Raw genomic sequence first — 27500 nt, 5'->3', positions numbered from 1 at the left:
TATAGTGTATAGTATAGTTAATACTAGTATATAAACCTTCAGTATATAGGTTGTATGGTACCTATAGTATATAATGTATAATATAGGTTATACTAGTATATAAACCAACAGTATATGTTTGTACTTATAGTATAGGTTATAATAGTATATAAACCTTCAGTATATACAGTTGTGGTCAAAAGTTTATATACCCCTTGCAGAATCTGCAAAATGTTAATTATTTAACACAACTATAAAAAAAAAAATTGGGGGTGATAACTTTTGAACAGGATGAAGATTTTAGCTGGAAAGGAATAAAATATGCAAAAGATGCTGGAAACCAGATGTTTCTGAAGAACATTGGGCAGTTTAACTGTACAGGACTCGAGAACAACCATCACAAAACATAAAAACAGTCCTGGACACAGAATTAAGAATCAAGGGTGTGTAAACTTTTCAACCTTTTTATAAATTCAGCTGTATTTTTGTCTTGTGGACAATATGTAAACATATTTTATGTAAAATATCTTATTCAGGACAGCACTAAATAAAACATATGCATATGATTCCTCTTCTTTATATATTTAGATTATAATTTATATACTCTATATACCGTAGATGGGCAAATGTATGACAATCATGATATACCGAATACCGCGATATACCGCGATATCCCCCTAGATTGAGCGTCATGTACACATCGAGTGAGCAGCCGCGTGACTTGTCTGTGATGTGAAATTGGGGTTCAAAGTTCACGGGTTCACTGTAGAAATGTACAACACATAATTCCCTGTTGAAACCGATTCAGATGCGAATGAATGAATGAATCTTACTGGAGATCTGAGCTGATGTGACTCTCTCCAGACAGCTGAGATTGTCAAAGCCCTCGGTGTCCTGAAACAGCAGGAGTCTGGCCTCCTTCTGCACGGCCATCTGAACATCATACACACGACACGACATCAGACCATTCTCACCTGTCAGACACGATCATAGGATCATTCACAGCAATATTCCTGGATTCTCACAACTTCTCATTAAGCCTTTGACATGCATGCATGTGAAAAGAAAGCCGAGACAAAAAAATGCATGCAAATACATGGAAGAAAAATGCAAATGCATGATTTATTTTATTAATATCAGACACCCACCATGATACATAAATCTTGTGATGTATTGCCCATAATTTTCTCTCGCCGCGTCACTCCTGAAAACCCCAGAAACCGTTTTTCCTGCTACAGGACATGAACTGAACAAAAGAACCATGAGAATGATAAAGAACACAAACATTATTTCATTTCAACAGAAGCTCTTATTCTCTTCATTCACTGCAATCAATGAGGTAATACAGTTGTTTTCCTCCCCTCGTATGATTGACGTCTGCTACGACTAATCAGAATACGCCTTTTTAGTCTAGCGCAGTGAAGCAGCCAATGAGAGTGCAGCGGGGGCGGGGACAGAGTCTGGCTCATACGTGTCAGCGCTGCCGGAAACCGCTGCTAAACTGTCGTGAGCTCTGTGTTTACGAAGCCTCCTGAAATCATGGAATTATTTATTGAAGAAATGTGGAGTAGTCAATGCAGTGAGTAACGCGCCGTCACTCGCGTTTCTGAAGAGACCGCAGTGTTTCAGAGTAGATGAAGCGCTTTATGTTCACTGTCATGATTCACTTTACCTTCATCTACAGGTTAAACTGAAGTGTGAAGATGAGCTGCAGTGAGTGTCGCACTGTACTGGTGACCGGAGGCGCGGGATTCATGTGAGTCCGGCACTACTGACCCTTAATATTCACCGTTAATGACAGCTAATATTCACCGTTATTAATATGTAGTGGCACTGCATTAGACAAGAGAACATCATATCAGGAGTCATTTACTGTATAGAAAGAATCACAAACTCACTTTACATTTGCACTGGAAAATGAGACAGAAACACTTGTTTGTGATCAGAAGGTTCAGTAAAAGTTCTTTGCTTTTATGCTTTTAAAAATTATATGCTTATTTCTATTTAGCATATCGTAATCTGATTTATGGGCTAATTTTGATTTAATGTCAAAATTTATATTTTTTGTCATAATTTCAATTAGTCCGTCATTATTTGTCTTAGCCTATGTCATTATTTTGATTTAGAATGTCATAATTTCAACTTTTTTGTCATAATTTCTTTTTATGTCATTTCGATTTAGTATGTCATACTTTTGATGTGTTGAAACAACTGCAATCATTTTACAAAATACACACACACTCACCTCTGATTATATGTATGTAATATCCAAGTTATGTATCTTGCGCTGTAAAGTTTTCCTCAGATCTGGTGAGTTACTGAAGATGTGAGGCGTTAATGGTCGAGGAGAGCTGACTTTATACAGCCAAATAAAAACAGAAAGTTTATAGTGCATCGATGTGTAAAACGTGTAAAAACACACCCTAACAATCACCAAAACACCAGCTGACCGAAACACTCTGAGAATGTGCTGTAAGACAATTCTGAGAAATAAAAACACACTTGTGGCCAATCAGCAGTAAGGGGCGTGTCCACTCACGAGGGGGAGGTGCCTGTGACTGTGGGGGCGGAGCTATAAAGATTAAGAGGGGTGGGATCTTCTGTGTGGAGGTGTGTTTGTTTTCTCAGAAATCGCTCACTGCACCTTTAACTGCGTTTCCTAAAACCATCGCAAGCGTACGCTGATCTAATAATGACGTTTGTGTTTCAGTGGATCTCATCTGATCTCTGCTCTGGCCGAGAGATTCCCACACTGGCGCATCATCAACATTGATAATGTGAGTTCTGTCTCTTCCGTCATTTTTGACCGAAAAATTGTAAAAAAAATTATTATTATTATTTTATTCATCGAAATGGTACAAAACTTGGTAAAGGTTTTGGCACTTGCTGTGTGAACACAATAAAATCATGGACATGATTGGAACAGGTTTAATGGTCCTGAAAACAATAGTCCCACTTGTGCTCCTCGCGGTCAGAAACGAGTTTCCTCTAGTGGAAGCGTCTGGAACTGCAGCCGAACACACTCACTGAAAGATCATTTACTGAGAGATCAGGCTCACATTTGGAACACAACTTGTTCAGATTTATGGCTTTGATTTTCTAACAGTTTTAGAGTAAAACATGTTTTTGAAAATATATATTTTGTGTAAAAAAATCAATAAATGTAAAATTCTGTAACTTTTTTTAAGTTCACTTTTTCAAACTGTTTCCACTTCAGCAATAATCTGCCAAGCGTCGTCTTTGAAGAGATCAAACTTCATGAAGTCTGTCGCTCTAAAGCGTTCGAGATTTACAACAGCTTAATTTGGAAATGTAATCTTCAGGTCTATGCTCAAAAAGTGAATAAATGGATTAATATAATTTAGTACCTTAAAATCCCCTAAAAATACAAAATATTAAATGTTATCAAACTAAAATATAGTACATTAATTTCATTGAAATAAAAAAAAGAAATTCAGTCGTTTCTGACCGACGCGTGAAGATCTCCAGAGGGTTAAACTGAGTATCTCACAAGTACTTCAGTAAAGCCTTTACTTTCAGTAAGTCTTCATCATGCTAGTGAATATAATGCTGGTTTTAATAATAAATGTCTGGTTTGATTTTCATGACTGTATTACAGTAATAAGAGTTAAACATGAGATGATGAGACCATATGAGTGAGATGTGCCGACGGTCCGCTCCTGTGTTTCAGCTTCAGCGCTGCTCGAGTCTGAAGAACCTGCGGAGCGTCGAGGGAAACCGCGTCTACACCTTCATCCCGGTATAGAGACGTCACACCGGCTCAGAGCTCCCCGTTCTGTGTGTGAATGTCCTGATGGATTCTGTCCTTCTTTCAGGGCGATGTTTGCGATCCGCTCTTCATAAACCACGTGTTTTCGTCGCAGAGCATCGATGTGGTCTTCCACTGCGCCGCGGAGACACATGTGGGTGAGTCCACGCGTGACGCTCGCTCCAGTGCTGCGCTCCTCTAAACCTCACAATCATCTGTTGACAAACAAGTATTCATTACTCCAGTGAGATCATTGTTTCTGCATTCAATTATTACAGTGTTTAAATGAATGCATTTTTCGCTAACTGTGATTTTGTACATGTACATTTCTGAAATGCATAACTCAGTTCCCTCTGATATCAGATCTCTGTAAACTGTAATATGGACTATCTGTAAAGATGTGTGTTGTGAAACGCGCTGTACAAATAAACGTGGACTGAGTTCCTCAAGAAGGGATTTTCTGCACAGTAACGGCCCTTTATATCCCAGAGAGCTCGTTCCTGCGGCCGTCGCGCTTCATGCGTGTGAACGTGGACGGCACCGGTGTTCTGATCCGAGCGGCGCTCCAGGCTCGAGTCCAGCGCTTCATCTACATCAGCACTGATGAGGTGTACGGACACAGTCTGGACCAGGTGCGCTCGCTCGGGAACATGAGACGTCATGTTCAACACACACCGCACAACATCATGCTCTTCCTCAGGGTTTCTGCCTCGTTTTCCTCTTAAATCAAGACACATTTACTGGAGAAGAAGCAAAATATACATACGAAGTCTTGTTTTCTGAGAAATTAAGACAGAATGAACTGGTTTTACACTTAAAAACAAATATACGTCAATAGGTTTTGAAGTTCTGATATTCCTTCTTGTTTAGATCATGAACTCACTTTAACTGTTTAAATGCGTCTTGATGTAAGAATCTTTAGACATCCGCGCTGGAAAACAAGACAGAAATACCACTTTACTTGCAGTGTGATCGGAAGCTTCAGTTAAAGTCATTCCCATATTCCAGTGTTTGGAATATTTATTAAAAGTAATGGAGATTTGTTGGAAGTTGTATTTTTTTAAACTGTTGCAAATACAACCTCGACATTTACATGTACTGACACATTCCCTTCGATTCATTCCTCACATGTTCTTGAAAAGGTCTTTAAAAAGTCTAGCTTTATAAACCTGCAGAAACTAGCGTTAGTGAGACGAAGCCTTGAGACGAGCTGAGCGATGCTGTGAAGTAAAGTCATGTGATCTCCTGTTGTTCTCAGCCGTTTGATGAGCGCAGTCCACAGAGACCCACCAACCCGTACTCGGCTTCCAAAGCTGCGGCCGAGAACATCGTGATGTCCTACTGGATCCAGCACAAGGTATGATGATGATGATGATGATGATGAAGAGACTCAGAACTACATGTGCATCACAGAAATGTTGCATGAATAATGGTAATTTTTAATTTCTGTATTGATTTCAGATGTTTTACTCTTTACTTTTATTTTTAATGCTGATTCTCTTTAGTTTATTATGGGGAGGGGGTTTATTATGTCTTTTTTTCTCTCGTAATTGCAAGTTTATATCTCACAATTCTGAGAAATAAACAAGTTGCAGGATGTAAACTCAGAGTTGCAAGAGAACTGTCCTGTTTTACCGTTTTTATTTCCTTCTGTAGTTTATACTGTAATGTAGTGACAATAATCACATTTCATAACAAGGTCTCAGTTGATAACTTCAGTTAATGCACTAACTAACGTGAACTGTTATTAATACACATGTTCATATTCATGTTTGTTCACAGTGCATTAACTAATCTCAACAGACACTCAACTTTTGATGCTTAGTGCATTCTGGTGTAATGCTGTGTGTGTTCTCTCAGTTCCCGGCTGTGATCACGAGGAGCAGTAACGTCTATGGGCCGCGTCAGTATCACGAGAAGGTACGTGAGCAGAAGCACGACACCAGTGTGACGTCATTCACGGGTTTAACACACTGTGATTGTGTTTGATCAGGTCATTCCCAGATTCCTGTCGCTCATCCAACAGGAGCAGAAGTGGTGAGTTAAACAGAGCCTGTCATCCTTCAGTGTGTGTGTGTGTGTGTGTGTGTGTGTGTGTGTGTGTGATCTACATCAGTGTGTGTGTGTGTGTGTGTGTGTGTGTGTGTGTTATCTACATCAGTGTGTGTGATCTACATCAGTGTGTGTGTGTGTGTGTGTGTGTGTGTGTGTTATCTACATCAGTGTGTGTGATCTACATCAGTGTGTGTGTGTGTGTGTGTGTGTGTGTGTGTGTGTAATCTACATCAGTGTGTGTGTGTGTGTGTGTGTGTGTGTGTGTGTGTGTGTGTGATCTACATCAGTGTGTGTGATCTACATCAGTGTGTGTGTGTGTGTGTGTGTGATCTACATCAGTGTGTGTGTGTTATCTACATCAGTGTGTGTGTGTGTGTTATCTACATCAGTGTGTGTGTGTGTGTTATCTACATCAGTGTGTGTGTGTGTGTGTGTGATCTACATCAGTGTGTGTGATCTACATCAGTGTGTGTGTGTGTGTGTAATCTACATCAGTGTGTGTGTGTGTGTGTGTGTGTGGTCTACATCAGTGTGTGTGATCTACATCAGTGTGTGTGTGTGTGTGTGTGTGTGTGTGTTATCTACATCAGTGTGTGTGATCTACATCAGTGTGTGTGTGTGTGTGTGTGTGTGTGTGTGTGTTATCTACATCAGTGTGTGTGATCTACATCAGTGTGTGTGTGTGTGTGTGTGTGTGTGTGTGTGTGTGTGTGTGTGTGTGTGTGTGTGTGTGTGTGTAATCTACATCAGTGTGTGTGTGTGTGTGTGTGTGTGTGTGTGTGTGTGTGTGTGTGTGTGTGATCTACATCAGTGTGTGTGATCTACATCAGTGTGTGTGTGTGTGTGTGTGTGTGTGTGATCTACATCAGTGTGTGTGTGTTATCTACATCAGTGTGTGTGTGTGTGTTATCTACATCAGTGTGTGTGTGTGTGTTATCTACATCAGTGTGTGTGTGTGTGTGTGTGTGTGTGTGTGATCTACATCAGTGTGTGTGATCTACATCAGTGTGTGTGTGTGTGTGTGTAATCTACATCAGTGTGTGTGTGTGTGTGTGTGTGTGTGTGTGTGTGTGTGTGTGTGTGGTCTACATCAGTGTGTGTGATCTACATCAGTGTGTGTGTGTGTGTGTGTAATCTACATCAGTGTGTGTGTGTGTGTGTGGTCTACATCAGTGTGTGTGATCTACATCAGTGTGTGTGTGTGTAATCTACATCAGTGTGTGTGTGTGTGTGTGTGTGTGTGTGTGTGTGTGTGTGTGTGATCTACATCAGTGTGTGTGATCTACATCAGTGTGTGTGTGTGTGTGTGTGTGTTATCTACATCAGTGTGTGTGTGTGTGTGTGTGTGTGTGTGTGTGTGTGTGTGTGTGTGTGTGTGTGTGTGAGATCTACATCAGTGTGTGTGTCAGATCTACATCAGTGTGTGTGTGTGTGTGTGTGATCTACATCAGTGTGTGTGTGTGTGTGTGTGTGTGTGTGTAATCTACATCAGTGTGTGTGTGTGTGTGTGTGTGTGTGATCTACATCAGTATGTGTGTGTGTGTGTAATCTACATCAGTGTGTGTTATCTATATGAGTGTCAGTGTTTCTGAACTCCTGAAACGCCTCCATTGTAGTCTTGAGTTTCTTCCGGGAAAGAACACGTCACAATATTCCTCATTATAATAATTCATACGCAGAATAAAGGGGCGGGGCCTGGTTGAGTTAGTTAGTAGTGTGTTAAACTGGCGGTTATGGAAAGGGGCGGGACATTTCCCAAACACACTCGAAGCTCTCGACCAATCACAACACACTGCTCCAGCCGACCAATCAGAGCACAGTGTGCTTTTCAGAAGGAGGGGCTTCATAGAGACAGGAAGTGAACAGAGCGTTACTGACAGACTGGGAAGAGAGGAGCCGCAACAATGGAGAATATGAGGAAAATAATCAACATCAAGAAACGTTCTCTTTAATAATGACACGAGTTTGTTGTCCAGCACGATCCAGGGCTCCGGCCTGCAGTCCAGACACTTCCTGTACGTGAGCGACGTCACGGACGCCTTCCTGACGGTGATGGAGAAGGGCATTCTGGGGGAGATTTACAACATCGGGAGCAGCTTTGAAATTCCCATCATCCAACTCGCCAGAGAACTAGTGAAAATGGTAGGGATGCTACATTTTTCTAAATGCCATAATCATTTGTTAACAAACAAGTATTCATTACTTCACTGAGATCATTGGTTCGTGTTGTTCATGTCGAGAAGATCCATAATACACATTTAAAGTGCTCCTATTGTGCTCGAATGAGAAGAAAGAAGTGATTCTGAAACGAGTCGTCAGTAATTCAGTCTCTGCTGATCCTGCGTAGGTTTGTAACTCATTAGCATAATGCCAGCCTCTGGTGTTGATTGGCTGAGCAGCGTCTCTTAGCTCCGCCCTCAAACACTGTAGTGTATCTGAGACTGGAGAGTTCGGTTCGTGTTGTTCGTGTGGAGAAGACGCTGTTTTCTGAGATTGATACGGTAAAACCCACGCCATCGTTACTGTTCGCATCACTGAGATCAAGAGCTGAGATTCAGATATGATAATGAGCGTTTGCTTTCTGACCAATCACAGCAGAGCAGCTCTCAGAGAGGCGGGGCTTAGAGAGACTGAATCCTTGAAGTGTTTCAGACACTGAGAGAAGAGCTGACGCCGCAGTGCAGATTATGAGGAGATTAAAGTGTTATTGATCTTGGATGAATGTGAACCTGTTGTTAGGAATTAAAAAGCTTTAAAATAGCATCATAAGAGCCCTTCAAACAGAGAAACGTCAAATCATGACACTCAATAAATGTTTGTTTTAGATTTGAGCCAATCACTGCAGGGTGGAGGTGTTCATAATCATAAATCGGTGTTTAACGTGTTTCATTGATCTGTTCTCAGAAAGTGAAGAACGTCTCCTGTGAAGCGCTGGAGGATTGGATGGAGTTTGTTGAAGACCGGTGTGTGTCCCGTCAAGTGTTTGCAGGTCATATTAATGAATGATATTCCAGTAAGTAACTAACTATCGTTCCCGCTCTTCATCTCTAGTCCGGTGACGGAGCTCCGATATCCCATGAGATCCGAGAAACTGCACAGACTCGGGTGGAGACCAAAGGTCACGTGGAAGGAAGGAATCAGACAGACCAGTAAGAGATTCCACAGCAAACATTACAGATGTGCTTCCATAAACTGTGATGATGATGATGATGAAGAATAATGATGATGGTGATGATGATGAAGAGTGTGACGCGTCTCTGTTGTTTTCAGTAAAGTGGTATGAGGAGAACCCAAACTACTGGCCGTTAATCAGTGAGAATCAGGAGAACTCTCCAGAATCATGTGATCAGACGCCTTCACATTCAGTGCCTTTTCAAGTCAGATAATAAAGTCTAATTATTAACAATGTACTCTAATATTTAAGTCTAATTGTTTATTGTAATATTTTGTATATTATCTATGCAAGTGTCAGTCGATGAAGAACATAAGAGACTGTTTTCCAATGAAAAGGCCACAGGATTAAAGAGACCAAAAGTTAAAGATTTTTAAACTATTTTTAAAGCTCATTTTGAATGGAGACTGTGTGTCACAAAGCTTGTTGATGATGAAAGAAAAAGCTTCATTTGTATGATTACATGTATGTAAATTGTTTTCAATCATATTTATGCTTTAATAAAAAAGGTGTTTGAAGAGGCTTGTAATGAGCTTCTGTTGAGAATGATCACCGTGAGCTTGTTTATAGGAGTCATTTCTGAAACACATTCATTAAGATTAAACTTCAGATCTTATACCGGCCAAATAAAGTACAAAAAAATTACTATGAAGTTCAATTTTAATTATCTTTATCACATGTGTTTTTATTTGAGAATAAGTTGTAAAATACAGATGAACTGGACAAAACAAATCAGAATTATGTTATACTGTGTTTTTAAAGTCCCCCTGTGTTGAAAATCCAGTTTTTAATGTAGTTTATGTGTCTATGTGGTGTTTTTAATCTGCTTAAAGACAAACCATGTGTAAATTCATAAGTCGACAGCATTGCTGAGTATTTCCTCCTTAAAACTAGCCTGGCTAACGTCAGACCACTTTCTCTTTGAGACGTGGTCTGGAAACCACATGTACATTTTCTCGTATTTGAGGCGTGGTTTACGAATGCCCAGAGCCGTTTATTGGGCGCTACGAATGTCTATCAAATGCGCCTGTACGCAGCTCATAGCCAATCATTTCAAATTATACCAGATGACGTATGTAGAGCGACAGATATTCAACGAAGACGACGACGATGGGTCAGGGATTTATGTGTACACCAGAGAGTCCTGCACGGGTCCGATTTTGTAAATCCGCACCCGACCCGTTTTCCAACAGCAGCACTAATAAAAATCTGCACCGACCCGCTTAAAATAGAACCGACACCCGACCCGCACCCGAAATAAAATCAGTTTAGACTATCACATTATAGACACACTTACAAACATTTTTATTGCCAGGTCATACAGAAGTTATTACACGACCATTATAGCCGAAGCTGTCAAAAGGCCGATACATGAAGAACATGGCTAACGTTACCACACAAATCGAACAGACGCGGCTACAACACTATATGCCACACAATTTCGTCTAGCCTACATCTGACAATTTTGGGTTCAAACACACCCTGCACACCACACATACTTAACAGTGTTAAATATGAAAAATACCGTTCGATAGAGCTGCTTTGTTACCAGTTATCTGCGTGCTTCCTCAGGGATGAAGTTCCACATTTGCGGCTATCCAACACGAAAATGTTTGCAGCAAAGCCTTTCACAATATTTTCTTCAGATAACTCCAAATTTCTCCCACACACTAGACTTGATTTTTGATGACGTATTGTCGACAACTTTACAATCTCCACTAGCTATTCTTTTCTTCAACTCCTCAGCATCTATCTCGACTTCTGCAAGCAGAACGCGCGCGCGCGGTTGTGATGCATTTTTAAAAGTGGAAGTAGCCTTGGTAACGTTATAGATCCTGGGAGGGCGTGGCGCGTCGGCACAAATAAACTGATGTGGATTTTAAATTATTTTATCAACTTGAAATACAGGCATATTTTTGTAGATGTGTTCCTAAAAATATGCATATATTTTTACGTCTGTCATGTTGGATCCATAGATAAACAAACTGCTTCGGTGTGTCGCATATACTTCGTCATCGTCTTCCTGCTCCCTCCCCGTTCTGTGATTGGTTCCCTATTTCAGGGGAAAAATTAGTCCATGGTGTCCAGACTACCTTGCAGCGTGAATAAAATCGCGCTGCTCAAGGCAGTATGGGGAAACCCAGGCTACCTTAAAACTGCAGTGAACCAAAGACAGTCTCAAAAACACGCTTTGAAATCGCTGGTGTTTCTGACGTCACAAACTAACTTTTAGATGTTTATCGTGAGCACGTGAAAGTCTGTATATTTTTATTTTTGCAAAGGTCCCTTTAGGGGCTCCTTAGTATGACATAATCACAGAGTCTTTCATGCAGTAGAGTTTTAAGATTTCTTCAAGGCGTTTATATCAAATTCTTTCTTAAAAATAAAAAAGAAGAATTTTTCTGTGAAAATGTACATTTGTGAATGTAAAATTTGGCAAGAAAAGACTGTAAATGGTTATGTATGGAGCTGTTGTGTTTGTGTGACGTACAGCGCCCTCTAGCGTCAGCACGCGCTCGATGCGTCAGGAAGTGACGTTAAAGAGAACGCGCACGTGTGCAGGACACAGCATGTTTCTGCAGCACATGTTTGTGTTTATGTGACTGTATAACGGAGAAGCCGATCTAAAACGCAGGAGCAGGTCATGACGGCTGAACAGGAGCGGTACCCGCCGCCGAGCTTCAGCGGAGCATCAGAGGTTTCAGTTTCACCGGGGGATCCGTGGACCGGCCGCCGGTTCGAGGCGAGCAGAGACTGGAGCTGGAGCTGGACTCAACCCGAGCCCGCTGGACCCTGGAGCTCGAGCCCCGGCCAGTGGAACCAGCAGCCGCGCGGTCACGGACAGCAGCAGTACAGAGGTAACGCATTCAGATGATAGAGTATTAAAGTGTCGGTAACGCGTTCAGATGATATAGTATTAAAGTGTCGGTAACGCGTTCAGATGATCTAGTATTAAAGTGTCGGTAACGCGTTCAGATGATATAGCATTAAAGTGTCGGTAACGCGTTCAGATGATCTAGCATTAAAGTGTCGGTAACGCGTTCAGATGATCTAGCATTAAAGTGTCGGTAACACGTTCAGATGATCTAGCATTAAAGTGTCGGTAACACGTTCAGATGATATAGTATTAAAGTGTCGGTAACACGTTCAGATGATATAGCATTAAAGTGTCGGTAACGCATTCAGATAATAGAGTATTAAAGTGTCGGTAACGCGTTCAGATGATAGAGTATTAAAGTGTCGGTAACGCGTTCAGATGATATAGTATTAAAGTGTCGGTAACACGTTCAGATGATATAGCATTAAAGTGTCGGTAACGCATTCAGATAATAGAGTATTAAAGTGTCGGTAACGCGTTCAGATGATAGAGTATTAAAGTGTCGGTAACGCGTTCAGATGATATAGTATTAAAGTGTCGGTAACACGTTCAGATGATATAGCATTAAAGTGTCGGTAACGCATTCAGATAATAGAGTATTAAAGTGTCGGTAACGCGTTCAGATGATAGAGTATTAAAGTGTCGGTAACGCGTTCAGATGATATAGCATTAAAGTGTCGGTAACGCATTCAGATAATAGAGTATTAAAGTGTCGGTAACGCGTTCAGATGATATAGCATTAAAGTGTCGGTAACGCGTTCAGATGATATAGTATTAAAGTGTCGGTAACACGTTCAGATGATATAGCATTAAAGTGTCGGTAACGCATTCAGATGATATAGTATTAAAGTGTCGGTAACACGTTCAGATGATATAGTATTAAAGTGTCGGTAACGCGTTCAGATGATCTAGCATTAAAGTGTCGGTAACACGTTCAGATGATATAGTATTAAAGTGTCGGTAACACGTTCAGATGATATAGCATTAAAGTGTCGGTAACGCGTTCAGATGATAGAGTATTAAAGTGTCGGTAACGCGTTCAGATGATATAGCATTAAAGTGTCGGTAACGCGTTCAGATGATAGAGTATTAAAGTGTCGGTAACGCGTTCAGATGATAGAGCATTAAAGTGTCGGTAACGCGTTCAGATGATATAGTATTAAAGTGTCGGTAACGCGTTCAGATGATAGAGTATTAAAGTGTCGGTAACGCGTTCAGATGATATAGTATTAAAGTGTCGGTAACGCGTTCAGATGATATAGTATTAAAGTGTCGGTAACGCGTTCAGATGATATAGTATTAAAGTGTCGGTAACGCGTTCAGATGATATAGTATTAAAGTGTCGGTAACGCGTTCAGATGATATAGTATTAAAGTGTCGGTAACGCGTTCAGATGATCTAGCATTAAAGTGTCGGTAACGCGTTCAGATGATATAGTATTAAAGTGTCGGTAACGCGTTCAGATGATATAGCATTAAAGTGTCGGTAACACGTTCAGATGATATAGTATTAAAGTGTCGGTAACGCGTTCAGATGATATAGTATTAAAGTGTCGGTAACGCGTTCAGATGATATAGTATTAAAGTGTCGGTAACGCGTTCAGATGATATAGCATTAAAGTGTCGGTAACACGTTCAGATGATATAGTATTAAAGTGTCGGTAACGCGTTCAGATGATATAGTATTAAAGTGTCGGTAACACGTTCAGATGATATAGTATTAAAGTGTCGGTAACGCGTTCAGATGATATAGCATTAAAGTGTCGGTAACACGTTCAGATGATATAGTATTAAAGTGTCGGTAACACGTTCAGATGATATAGTATTAAAGTGTCGGTAACGCGTTCAGATGATATAGTATTAAAGTGTCGGTAACGCGTTCAGATGATATAGTATTAAAGTGTCGGTAACGCGTTCAGATGATATAGCATTAAAGTGTCGGTAACACGTTCAGATGATATAGTATTAAAGTGTCGGTAACGCGTTCAGATGATATAGTATTAAAGTGTCGGTAACGCGTTCAGATGATAGAGTATTAAAGTGTCGGTAACGCGTTCAGATGATATAGCATTAAAGTGTCGGTAACGCGTTCAGATGATAGAGTATTAAAGTGTCGGTAACGCGTTCAGATGATAGAGTATTAAAGTGTCGGTAACGCGTTCAGATAATAGAGTATTAAAGTGTCGGTAACGCGTTCAGATGATATAGTATTAAAGTGTCGGTAACGCGTTCAGATGATATAGCATTAAAGTGTCGGTAACACTTTCAGATGATATAGTATTAAAGTGTCGGTAACGCATTCAGATGATATAGTATTAAAGTGTCGGTAACGCGTTCAGATAATAGAGTATTAAAGTGTCGGTAACACTTTCAGATGATATAGTATTAAAGTGTCGGTAACGCGTTCAGATGATATAGCATTAAAGTGTCGGTAACACTTTCAGATGATATAGTATTAAAGTGTCGGTAACGCGTTCAGATGATATAGTATTAAAGTGTCGGTAACACGTTCAGATGATATAGTATTAAAGTGTCGGTAACGCGTTCAGATGATAGAGTATTAAAGTGTCGGTAACGCGTTCAGATGATAGAGTATTAAAGTGTCGGTAACGCGTTCAGATGATATAGTATTAAAGTGTCGGTAACGCGTTCAGATGATATAGCATTAAAGTGTCGGTAACGCGTTCAGATAATAGAGTATTAAAGTGTCTGTAACGCGTTCAGATGATATAGCATTAAAGTGTCGGTAACACTTTCAGATGATATAGTATTAAAGTGTCGGTAACGCGTTCAGATGATATAGTATTAAAGTGTCGGTAACACGTTCAGATGATATAGTATTAAAGTGTCGGTAACGCGTTCAGATGATAGAGTATTAAAGTGTCGGTAACGCGTTCAGATGATATAGTATTAAAGTGTCGGTAACGCGTTCAGATGATATAGTATTAAAGTGTCGGTAACGCGTTCAGATGATATAGCATTAAAGTGTCGGTAACGCGTTCAGATGATCTAGCATTAAAGTGTCGGTAACGCGTTCAGATGATATAGCATTAAAGTGTCGGTAACGCGTTCAGATGATATAGCATTAAAGTGTCGGTAACGCGTTCAGATGATATAGCATTAAAGTGTCGGTAACGCGTTCAGATGATATAGCATTAAAGTGTCGGTAACGTGTTCAGGTGATATAGCATTAAAGTGTCGGTAACGCGTTCAGATGATATAGTATTAAAGTGTCGGTAACGCGTTCAGATGATATAGCATTAAAGTGTCGGTAACGCGTTCAGATGATCTAGCATTAAAGTGTCGGTAACGCGTTCAGATGATATAGCATTAAAGTGTCGGTAACGCGTTCAGATGATATAGCATTAAAGTGTCGGTAACGCGTTCAGATGATATAGCATTAAAGTGTCGGTAACGCGTTCAGATGATATAGCATTAAAGTGTCGGTAACGCGTTCAGATGATCTAGCATTAAAGTGTCGGTAACGCGTTCAGATGATATAGCATTAAAGTGTCGGTAACGCGTTCAGATGATATAGCATTAAAGTGTCGGTAACGCGTTCAGATGATATAGCATTAAAGTGTCGGTAACGTGTTCAGGTGATATAGCATTAAAGTGTACCATCACAGTACCTTCTGTAAGGAGGATCACTGTATACCCTGTTAACAGTTTAGTTAGTGTCATTTACCCGGTTTAGTGAGTTTGGATGTGTGTCTAGTGCGCTATTGATAGAGGTGTTCGTATGAAACGCTTAGTTCCCCATCAGGTCTCGGTTTGACCTTTTTTTTCCTCTTTTTAAATTTTTTTATTGCAGAGAACATGAACACACAAAAGAATAAGCAACAATAATAAAGGCGACAACAGCAAAAAAGAGAAATAAAAATAAATAAATACAAAAGAAAGAGTAAAAAAGAGAGAGAGGACCATTACATCACAATAATGTTCGCATGAAGAGATCAAAGGCAGAGCAAATCCTAACAGTCCTTATAACTTTCTTATTAGCAGATACTGAAATCATATTTAAATAATTTTCCAATTATTTTAAGGCAGGTTTACAGTTTGAAAATTTGCATTTGTGAATGTAAAATTTGAAAAAAATTAATTAATAACAAAACTCGTTTGTGGGGACTGAGTCAAAATACCCAAATATAATGTTTCCCATATGTTCGGTTTGACCTCATGTACTGTCCATCAGGTCCTCATCATCAGCGCGGTGTCTGGCGGGGTTCAGGGCAGCACCAGAGGGGTAAAAAGGTAATAAAAATATGATTTTAATATAGTATTAGTGCTTATGTCCAGTCAGATTTGACTGTTTTGCTCGTTTCTTTGAGCAGAAGCAGCAGAAAGAGCCGGAGTTCAGTCATTTCTGTGACACGTGTGATCGAGGCTTCAAAACGCAAGGCAAATATGATGAGCACATCTCTCAGCACGTGAAGGTAATCAGCATCGTGTGTGTGTGTGTGTGTGTGTGTGTGACGCAGTGGTTTATGGTGTGATCTTCTGTTTACAGTGCTCTGTTGAGGACTGTCGCTTCACTGCTCATGAGAAGCTGGTGAAGATCCACTGGAGAAACGTAAGCGTCCGTCCAGAGCGAACCAAAACCATAACGATTTAATAATCACTCTAACTCTTAAGAGAATACAGTTAGACCAACTATAACCATATTGTTACAATTACTTTCCAGCTGATGTATGATAAATACTAGTGCTGGGCGACGATTAATCGCATCCAAAATAAAAGTGTGTGTTTACATAATATGTTTGTGTACTGTGTAGAATTATTTTGTATATATAAACACACACATGCATGTATATATTTATGTGCATGTATTTACTGTATATTTATACATAATTTATATTATATATATATAAATATTTTATATATAAATAACACATTTTTCATAAATATATACATGCATGTGTGTGTATTTTTATATATATATATATTATGTAAACACTCACTTATTTTGGATGCTATTAATAGTTGCCCAGCTCAAAAAAAAACAAAAAAACATTGACAGCCAATCAGAATCCATCCTGCTTTAAAGAGCTCAAACATTTAAAGAGACAGAGGACAAACCTGATAATAAGCAGAATGATATCGTGTGTCGGTGTGGACACTAGTGTAGTTATGGGTCTTAAATGTTTAAACCTGAGCGCTGACGCTGATGTTCTCCGCAGAATCACGCGCCGGGAGCCAAGCGGATCCGACTGGACTCGGCAGAGGACATCGCCAAGTGGAGAGAAGAGAGACGCCGGTGAGACACACGTTTACAGTCACAATCAGCTTTATTTATTACTCCGATCGTCTCAAAGCAGCTTCAGTTATAAACAGGGGAATAACAGGTTGTTTCTTAGATATGAACTTGCTATTCTGACTTTATATTTGCGAGTTAATGACTAATCATACGTTTTTTTCTTAGAACTGTGTGATATAAACTCAAATAAAAACGGTAATTGCAAATACTTAATAACTTGCCATTGCAATTGTAACTTTATTTCTTGTAATTCAGATTTTAGAACTCTCAGAATTGCAACAAAAAAGTCAGAATTGTGAGAGAAAGTCACAATTACCTTTTTATTTCGTGGTGGAAACAAGCTTCCATATTTAAGGTGACGTGGCAAATGTCTGAAAACTGTAACTAGATAAAAATAAACTTTAAAGTTGGCTTGAGAAAGTTTAAACATTTGAATGTTTTGAAGCCAATACTTTCAGAAAAACGGATGGATAGGGTGTTTTTGTATGTTATTAGCACGTTTCTAACACGAATTAGCACATTGCTAACATGTTGCTTGCATGTTTAGCGCGTTGTTAGCATTATTTACCACATTACTGTTATGATTTAGCATGTTATCAGTATTAAACATGTTTTTAGCATAATTAAGCACATTGCTAACTTGATTTAACATGTTAGCATGATTTAGCATTTTGCTGTTATGATTTAGCATGATTAAGCACATTGCTAACATATTTGCATTATTTAACACATTGCTAGAATGTTGCTAGCATGATTTGGCACCTTGTTAACATGATTTTGCATGTTGCTAACATAAGCATGCAAAGGTGTACGGTCCAGGGGTCAGAAAGCAAAAGTCCTGCCATATGTTTATTACACCCATGAATATAACACGTTGTTAGCATGTTGCTAGCACGATTAGCATGACTGCGTATGCTGCTGGATTAAACGCTCCTCGTGTGCGCAGACACTATCCGACGCTGAGGAACCTGGAGAAGAAGCAGAAGCTGGTGGAGGTGAAGGAGCAGCGAGGAGACGTGCTGGAGACGCCGCAGTTCGGGTGCGTTTCTGACCGTCGCTGCGACTGCGAGTGATTGACACATGATCTGTGTGATTGACAGATGATCTGAGTGATTGACACGTGATCTGTGTGCAGGCGCATGAGGAGCCGTGGCGGATCGAGTCAGAAGCGACCGACGCAGGAGCGAGACCCGCTAGCAGTGCTAGCCGACAGTGAGCCCGGTCAGAAACATCAGAGATTCACTCACATCTCCTCATGTGTTGACACCATAGACTGTAATATGTGCATAGTGTGCGTGACGTCCATGTTTCTGAAGAGCGTTTTTGAAGCCCAAAGTGGGCGGAGCCGGCCGTCGCCATCTTGGCAGCGTCACTCTCGGATAAACGAAAATGTGCGGCGAGGCGGATTAGCAGAGGTGACGTGATGCTAACGCTAGCAGACAAACGGCTAGCAGTGACATCAGCGGCAATCCACCTGTCACTCAAGTGGCCACGCCCTTAATTATGCAGAACTTTAAGGCTTATATAAATTAAAAGGATGAGTTATAAAAACATTCACCCGCCTCACAGTCGTGATGAAGGACAACATTAGCGATATAGACCAAAACCACTTTTTGCACCAGACTGTAAACATGTTTTATTTCTGCTGTAAAGTTGGGCATTTTAACATGGGGGTTTATGGGATTGACTCTCTTCTGCAGCCGGCCTCTAGTGGCCAGTGGATGAACTGCAGTTTAATCACTTCAGTGTTTGATTCGTCTACTTAAACTGCGCCCTGAAAATACTCTTTTTGTGAAGAATAAGTAGATGTGTTTGAGTGTGTAGCAGAAGAGTAGACGAGCTCTAGGACACACGATCACGTCATACAGTTGCGTGTTTAACGGTTGCTCTGTCACTTTAAACTGACCTGTCAATCATCTTATCACAGTAAACTGACCTGTCAATCATCTTATCACAGTAAACTGACCTGTCAATCATCTTGTCAAAGATAAAATCCTCCATTTCTTCCTGTATCGGAGAGAAGTGCAGAATCCCGCTTTCATGCGGAGACTCTCCTCATATTAATGCATAATGATGTATTTAGAAGTTAATGGCCGAACGGATCTTTATAAAAGTCCACATTATCGCAGATGAAATATAACACGGATAACATTAAATATTTTATTATCAGGTTAAACTTTGATTAGTCACTCAAACCTTCATCTAAACCCCTCTCCGTCGGTCGCGCATGTCCGCCATGTTTTGTAGTTTTTAAACACTTTTTACTCGTGTTTGTAGTTCCTCCTAAAGTGCAGTGGGTTGTGGGTAATATTAGCTGTTATAGTGAGGATGGATCCACACTTTGAAAATCCACTGGGAATAGTAGATCATCCGGCACACTCTCTTCAACACACTCATTCTAATCTCACACACTGGTGAGGATGGGCAGTGTGAACACTGAGACGCAGGGAGAGACTGGAAGGTTCTGCTTGGTTTCGCTCAGGATAATCAACCGTCTTGTTCTTTCAGAGTCGGATAAGGACGAGCCGCAGACGGGACTCACCATCGCCCCCCGGTGCGTGACCTCTGCCCTCGGGTCACTGATGTCCAGCTACGGGGACGCCATGACCAGCAGCGACAGCGACGGAGAACCAGACGGTACAACATCGGTTCATCTACAGTAGTTAACTAATTCTAGAACGCTTCAGTCCCTCTAAGCCCCGCCTCTCTGAGAGCTGCTCTGCTGTGATTGGTCAGAACCCAAACGCTCATTATCATATCTGAATCTCAGCTCTTGATCACAGTGATGCGAACAGTAATGATGGCGTGGGTTTCACCGTATCAATCTCAGAAAACAGCGTCTTCTCCACATGAACAACACGAACCGAACTCTCCAGTCTCAGAGACACTACAGTGTTTGAGGGCGGAGCTAAGAGACGCTGCTCAGCCAATCAACACCACAGGCTGGCATTATGCTAATGAGTTACAAACCTACGCAGGATCAGCAGAGACTGAATTACTGACGACTCGTTTCAGAATCACTTCTTTTAGGAGACAAAAACTATTAATCTGCAATTTACAGACTTTTTACAGTCACAAACAGCTAAAAATGTGATGTTTTCCAGTGTTGTTGTATTTTCTAGTGCTGTCCGTCATCAAACATCTGAACTCTTGTGTTGTGTGACTCTCAGACGCTGCTGTGTTGAGAGCGACTCTGGCTGTACAGGAGAACAAGACGTTACTGGCTGATGATGCGCTTCCTGTCCAGAGGAACACAGAGAAACACACAGACAGACCACAGCAATCCCATCATGCCCCACAGCAATCCCATCATGCCCCACAGCAATCCCATCATGCCCCACAGCAATCCCATCATACCCCACAGCAATCCCATCATGCACCAGCCGGCAGAGGGAGAGGAAGAGGAAGAGGAAGAGGTCGAGGTCGAGGTCGAGGTACCCCTGCTGAACCACAGCGACAGCGAGCGACACTTCTGGAGATGGTGAGTGACACACACACTTTAATCCAGATTCGCTTAAAAAATACACATATCAGGTTTGCCAATCCTCCCCTCGCGGGTCAAAGTGACCCGAAGCCCTAAAATTATACTTAGATTGTTTTTTGTCCAGAAATCTTATTTTATTTCATTTTGATAATTTTTTTTCTATTTTTTTAATGCAATTTTTTTAAATTTACCTTTTAAATGACTAGATTTGATCAATAATTATTAAATAAATAGTAATTTAAGCACATTCCTCACATTCTTTCAACTTAGATTCAAAATAATTCACAATTTCATGCATAACCATTTTAATTCAGCTCAAAATATCTTACATTGGGTGTCTGTGCCGACCTCTTGTGTAAAAATAATAATATAACATGATATTTCATGACTCTAGATGGCGCTATAGCTCTATATGGAGTAAATGAGCTGTTCCTCTGGGTCCTAAAGCCAGTTGCTCTTCAGTGTGCATTCAGAGACACATGTAGACTTTATACAATATTTGTTTTGGTAAAGTTTTAGCATTTTAGAATTTTGAGCATTTTTAGGTTTGTCTGTGTGAACTGAAGCATTCCTCGCATTCACTCATTCCTGAGGGGGTCAGATTGACCTGATGGGAAGGATTTGTTCACAAAACTGCTCAAATCCATAAAAAAAAATGTGTGTGTGTATTCGTGGTTCAAGTGCGACAAAAGTCCCTCTGATGAACACTCAATTTTGTTTAAAAATTCACAAATATATTCTGGGTCAGAATGCCCCGAGGGAAGGATGAGGTGTGTTTTAAACCACATTTGAGTTTTTCCGTCTGGTTTCTGACGTTAATCTTCTGAATGCCTGTGTTTGTCGCGCAGCTTCTGGCTCCTGACATCCGTCACGAGAGGAACGTCGTTCTGCAGTGCGTTCGCTACGTCGTCCGCAACGGGTTCTTCGGTCTGGCTGGGAAAAACCGCCATGAAATCAAAGTGTGTGTGAGCGATACCCTCGGTGACGCGTCAGATGACGTCACTGGAGATGGAGGAGGACTCCGCTCTGAACCCGTCGGATGTGCGGATGAGAGTCCGGTCAGAGCGAGTGTGTTCCAGCAACTGTTCGCTCAGGGTTTGGTGTGTGACGATCCAGAGCAGACGTGATGATCCAGACTCAACATCACACACACACCGGGATCAGAACACGCCAAACTCACCAGGTCATGTGACGAACACGTGATCGGTGGGGAAGGACACTGAAGTGCTTGAAGCGTGAGATGAATCTGCTCCGATTCAAAGACAATCCGAAGCTGATCCCTATGGAAGCTTGTTTCCGCAACGTAATAAAAAATAGCTCACAATTCTGACTTTTTTTTTTTTTTTTTTTCAGAATCGAGTCGGAACTGAGAGAAAAATCTTCATTGTAAGATATAAACTCGCAATTCTGATTTTTTTTTTTAATTATGAAATGCAATTTCAGAACTGCGAGTTATAAAGTCTAAATTGTGAGATAACTCACGATTGCAGTGAAAAAAATTACGAATTGACAAGTAAATTCTGAGTTTATATGTCAGAATTGCGAGACATAAACATGGAATTGCAAGATATAAACTTTTTATCTCACAATTCAGAATTTTCTCGCAATCCCAACTTTTTTTTTTCCTCAATTTTTTTTTGCAACTGCAACTCTTTAATTACCAATTCCAACTTTGAAACTTGCAGCTGAGAGTTTATAGCTCACAATTCTGACTTAAAAAAATCTGAATTATGAGTCGGAATTGCGAGAAAAATCTGAATTGTGAGATATAAACTGGCAATTTTCCGATTCCGATCGTAATATCTTAAACTTTTTTTCACAATTATGACACTTTATCTGAATTGTGAGGGAAAAAGTTGCAATGACCTTTTTTAAAGGTTTGTCAGAAACAAACTTCCATAGATTTTTTTATTTTTATTTACTAATCATATGTTTGTTCTTTCAAAAGAAAAGATGACAACAATACAAATGAATTTGATCTGTGTAACATTTCCAGTAGTTTTCTGCACTGTAAAGCAGGTCAATAAAGGAAGTGCTTGGACGTGTGTGTGTGTGTTTCAGTGTCTAGCACTTGATGGCTGCTCTGTCAAGTCCTCGTGCTTTTTGATACCAATCTTTCATTTGAAAGTCACGTGTCTAGTATCTGTAAAACCTAATTTTTTCATCTTAAAAATATATCTAAATTACGCCATATGCTCTCATTGACAAATGCGGAACAGTTAGTTCATGCGTTCATGAGCTCAAGGCTAGATTATTGTAATGCTCTACTGGGTGGTTGCCCTGCACGCTTAATAAACAAACTACAGCTGGTCCAAAACACAGCAGCTCGAGTTCTTACCAGAACCAGGAAGTATGACCATATTAGCCCGGTTCTGTCAACACTGCACTGGCTCCCTATTAAACATCGCATACATTTTTAAATATTGCTGATTACTTACAAAGCACTAAATGGTTTAGCTCCGCAGTGCTTGAGCGAGCTCTTAACGCATTATAGTCCTTCACGTCTATTGCGATCTCAAAATTCCGGCCAGTTGATAATACCTAGAATATCAAAATCGATCCTTTTCCTATTTAGCACCAAAACTCTGGAACAGTCTTCCTAACATTGTCCGGGAAGCAGACACACTCTGTCAGTTCATATCTAGTCTAAAAACACATCTCTTTGACCTAGCATACACATAGAAAATTATACATTCCTACTATTCAAATTAGTTAAATGATTGTTGGGCTGCATAAAGGTGTTGTGAAGCGCTATAAAAGTAAAGGTGATTGATTGGACTTGACATTGATCCTGGATCTGCAGATGTTCATGTGTCACATCCATCGAGGGTGGACAAGCTGAAGTTCAGTTCATCTTAGTTCATTTCCCGAAGGCAATCTGGTTGCAGCATGCAAGCATACACATAAGACAAACTCACACACACATACAACAAAAATAGAGAAAAAAAAATATATATATATAAAAGTTTCCAACCCAAAAAATGCATTTACCTTGAGTTTAAAACTTTACAGCTGAGGGGATAAATTCATTTTTTAAACCGGTTTGTTTTACTAACGGAGTTCTGCACCGGCTGCCAGCAGGGAGGAGAGGATCTCACAATACTCTGGGTGGGAATCATCAGACAATGTGCTCTGGGCTTTTCCCAAAACCTGTCTGTGATATAACTGGGCCATAGTCATCGGCTTACTCAATGTTTTATCCACATTAAATGATCTTAGTTTCCGCAAATATTTGCTGCCCCTCTTACATAGAGCATCAGTATCTGGTCTTCAACACGTCACATAAATCAGAACACACTCTGTCTCAAAGCTCCTATCATAACCATAGATCATAACAGAAAAAGTGCCTTTTATTATGCAATCAAAAATAATAAATATCAAATGTGGCATTACTCCCTGTGGATTAGTTCTCATTTTTGTGGTTTCGTACACAAATGATATAACACTTCATAATGTGGTACCATTTGTTAACATTAATTTCATTAGTTAACATGAAAATTATTACACAGTACTTAAATGCATAATTACACTGTAACAGGGACACCTTAGAATAAAGTTTAACCCAAAACACTTCTAAAGCGTTTCTTAATCTTAGTTGATGTTAATTTCAACATTTTATAAAAAGCAAAAGCTACATCTGTTAATGTTATTTAATAATTGATCTGAGCTATCATGAACTAACAATCGAAAGTATGTTTATTAACTATCTAGCTAACTAACGTTTACCAACATTAATAAATACTGTAACAATTAATAAATACTGTGTATTGCTCATTGCTAGTTAATGCATAACCCTGGTAAAGAGGGTAATTCGAGCAGAAAGTCCACAGTGATCTGAAATCAGAGGTGGCTGTCTAAGTTATGTATTTCAGAAATGTACATATACAAAATAAAAAAAATGTATTAATTTAAACAATGTAAGGCAGAAACAATGAGCTCAGTGAAGTAATGAATACGTAAGATCATTTAGGAAAGTGTTGTGTGTTAATGTATACTTTTACAGATGCCCAGCTGCAATATTATGTGTTAAGGAAGGATCACTGAAAGACAATAATAAAATTATTTAATATTCCGCCGCAGCCTCGTGATGGGCGTGTCCTGCGCGCCTTGGCCCCGCCCCCGCCTGCGTCACCACAGCTGCTAGCTCGTCGGCTAGCGTGCTAACTCTCTCAGCAGTGATGATGAGACAGAGACAGGATGAGACAGCAAACCTGCGAATGAAGCCATTTCACCCTCTTCTCTCGGGCCTGTGATTAGAAAACGCCACTAAAGAGGATTTAAACCGCGTTTCAGTCAATATTCAGTCAAATCATGAGTTCGGATGAGCGTCTGCAGTGCTGAGGTGATGTCGACTGTGTTTATGTTCATTTATTAGCCGGCATTGAGCCGTAACTGACGCGTGTCGCTGATACAAACTCGTGAATATGTGTTTCAGTCAGGCTAAATGCTTCTGATGGATTTAGTTAGTTGTCAGTTAACTAGCATGTTCTTTTAATGTGCTAACCAAGAGCTTAGCCTGCATTGTTTATTATAAACACTCATTGATTATAAGCACCGCTGTGAGAACTGAAGCTGTCAAAGTCTTGTTTGCTCTTTAAATGGGGACTATAAGCGGTTTCTTGACCTCACCGCACAGACTGTAGTGTGTTCATCAGCTTCAGTACTCGCTTGAGCATATCTACATCTGTATAGGAGTGTATTTCCCAGAATGCATCACTCAGAGTCCAGTGGCGAGAGCAGGCGGATGTCGCACCCGTCGTTGTTCGCCGGACGCCGGGGAAGCGGAGTCGCCGCCCCTACTGATGAGCACCAGACGCCAGCGCTAATCTCCCATCCGGCGGCCTCCGGCTCGTCCTCGCCTGGCCCGCATCATCACCCGCCACACAGCCTCAACGTCCAATCCGTCGCAACGCAAGGCAAGAAGAAGAGCGGCTTCCAGATCACGAGCGTCCTCCCGGCGCAGGTGTCCGCTAGCGGGAACAACAGCATCGCCGACGACACGGAGAGCTACGACGACATGGACGAATCGCACACGGAGGATCTTTCCTCGTCCGATATCCTCGACCGAACCGCGGACACCGGCGTCCCGGTGCGTAGCTCGTCGGAGGAGACGCTCAATAGTTTGCATGGAGGCGAGACGCCCGGAGTCACGTCGCCTAACGAACCGCTAATGCACCAGGGCTACATGGTCAACGGAGTCCATCATCATAAGACCGTTCAAGGGCGAGCTACGACGATTCCCGCCGTCCCAAGTGGATCCGTGCTAGTCGAGACCGGCGTATCCGCAGCCGCTCCGGAAAGCATATCCGCGGTTCCTCCGACTAGCACAGCCTCTCGCTTCCGCGTGGTGAAGCTTGACTCGAACTCGGAGCCGTTCCGGAAGGGCCGCTGGACTTGCGCGGAGTATTACGAGAAAGACGCGCCGCCGGGAGACGTGGCCGCTCACAGAGCGGTGGAGAGCGTCCTGCAGGCGGAGCTCGAGAGCACGAGCAGCAGCTCCTCTGGAAGCACGCTGAGCGGCGGAGGAGACGCCCACGCTAGTCACCCGCTAGAGCCTCCGCCTGCTAGCGTCCTGATGGAGAGCGTGTCTGTCCCGCGACCCCCTCCTCACACCAAACCTCCAGCATCCGGTGTCTCGCTAGCTCCGCTGGAATACGCCGTGATGCCGCCAGTGTCACCCCGAGCCGCGTCTGTGTCCATCGGGATAGCAGGACTCCCTCCAGCGCCGGTCTCTCCGCGGCCCCAGACGTTCCCCGCGGAGCCGCCGCTCTCCTCCGCTGTCGCGCCGCTGAGATCCGTGTTTCCCACCGCGTACGTCACGGCGTCGCAGCTGGAGGACGCGCACCGGCTGCTGCTACAGCATCACTCGCTGCTCTCTCTGACCGCGGGAGGCTTCGCTGCGCCGGATGCTACGGTCGCGCTCGGACCCGATGGGGCCGCCGCCGCCTTCGCTGGCTCCACCGGTGCTGACGAGGACAGGTAAGGGTTAACGCCGTTACCTGCTCGTTACTCGGGGTTTGATGGCTGTGATTGCTTTAGTGTAATTGACATTTCCTTTTTATTTTTTGTGAAAGTTTTAGTAATTTTGTTGTATGTTTTTGTTTAGTTTTTTTATGATTATTTTTAATTCATTTTTTATATTTTTTATTTAATATTAATTAATATTTTTTATTTTAGTACATAAAGTTTAATGTTGAAATGTTGTGAAAATGTTGAAAATGAAATGAAAATGTTGCCTTGCTAAGTAGTTGAAATAAAATAAGTTTTTTATATATAGCCTTTTTAATTTTATTTTAGTTTAATTAGTTTTAAATATTTTCCATTTGAATTATTTTTTGTAATTTTTTTTGTAATTTTTATAAGTTTTTGTCTAGTTTAAAATATTTAAATTTTGAATCTTTTAATTTAATAAATTAATAGTTTAGCTTGTTTTAAATTTAGTACATAAGGTTAAACTAAATGATAATTAGAAATGTTGCCTTGCTTACTACTTTAAATAAAATAATATTAATTGATATAAAAAAAATTAAAAATATATATAGGATTACATTTATAAATATATTTTATTTTATTTCAGTTGAATTAGTTTTTAATTTTTTAATAATTTTTTGCTAAAATTTAACTAAATGAAAGTGATTGTGCCTTGGTAACTAGTTTAAATAAAATAATTTTAAGGCTTTTTATGTATTTTATTTCAGCTAATGTTTGTTCTATTTCGAGTAACATAAATGTGTTTTTAAGGGTTCAGTTTTAGTCTGTTAACTATTATCTAGTGTTTGACTTGATTGAGATCAACAGTTTAAAGGGTGAATCTCATGATGTCCCGGATCTCAGCTCCAGATAGAGATGTTCTGCTCAGGTCGGGATTGTCCCGGATCTCAGCTGTAGAGTCGGGATTGTGAGGTTA

General features: G+C 40.8%; 4 protein-coding genes across 5 annotated transcripts in view; 3 read left to right on the top strand and 1 right to left on the bottom strand.

Annotated features, from left to right (window-relative positions):
- Positions 1–1341, bottom strand: part of gpr180 (G protein-coupled receptor 180) — an 8935-nt gene extending 7594 nt beyond the window's left edge. The window contains exons 1-2 of one of the 2 annotated variants that reach the window (XM_079884155.1): positions 1128–1341; positions 813–953 (exon numbers count right to left, since the gene is read on the bottom strand). In XM_079884155.1, coding sequence (XP_079740281.1) covers positions 813–953; positions 1128–1266 — 280 coding nt within the window. In that variant the 5' untranslated portion in view covers positions 1267–1341. The remainder of the gene's footprint in view (positions 1–812; positions 954–1127) is intronic. The other variant, XM_079884156.1, reaches the window with a different exon arrangement.
- An 84-nt stretch (positions 1342–1425) lies between these two features.
- Positions 1426–9698, top strand: tgds (TDP-glucose 4,6-dehydratase). The gene is made up of 13 exons (XM_079884687.1): positions 1426–1558; positions 1664–1735; positions 2690–2756; positions 3671–3739; positions 3816–3906; positions 4238–4380; positions 5007–5105; positions 5609–5668; positions 5742–5785; positions 7780–7945; positions 8708–8766; positions 8855–8952; positions 9074–9698. Exons 2-13 carry the CDS (start codon positions 1683–1685, stop codon positions 9187–9189), a joined length of 1065 nt encoding a protein of 354 aa, XP_079740813.1. The 5' UTR covers positions 1426–1558; positions 1664–1682; the 3' UTR covers positions 9190–9698.
- A 1778-nt stretch (positions 9699–11476) lies between these two features.
- On the top strand, positions 11477–21941 carry nufip1 (nuclear FMR1 interacting protein 1). Its single transcript, XM_079884186.1, has 10 exons — positions 11477–11833; positions 16048–16106; positions 16187–16288; positions 16363–16425; positions 17033–17109; positions 18056–18148; positions 18245–18330; positions 19618–19746; positions 20280–20590; positions 21442–21941. Exons 1-10 carry the CDS (start codon positions 11620–11622, stop codon positions 21718–21720), a joined length of 1413 nt encoding a protein of 470 aa, XP_079740312.1. The 5' UTR covers positions 11477–11619; the 3' UTR covers positions 21721–21941.
- A 2746-nt stretch (positions 21942–24687) lies between these two features.
- Positions 24688–27500, top strand: part of LOC307165647 (TSC22 domain family protein 1) — an 11566-nt gene continuing 8753 nt past the window's right edge. The window contains exon 1 of the mRNA XM_079883494.1: positions 24688–26572. Coding sequence (XP_079739620.1) covers positions 25302–26572 — 1271 coding nt within the window. The 5' untranslated portion in view covers positions 24688–25301. The remainder of the gene's footprint in view (positions 26573–27500) is intronic.

The sequence above is a fragment of the Squalius cephalus genome (assembly GCF_949319135.1).
Source record: "Squalius cephalus genome assembly, chromosome: 10".
Lineage (NCBI taxonomy): Eukaryota > Metazoa > Chordata > Actinopteri > Cypriniformes > Leuciscidae > Squalius > Squalius cephalus.
The sequence above is the reverse complement of the archived record's forward strand: the minus strand, read 5'-3'. Positions and strand labels throughout refer to the sequence as shown.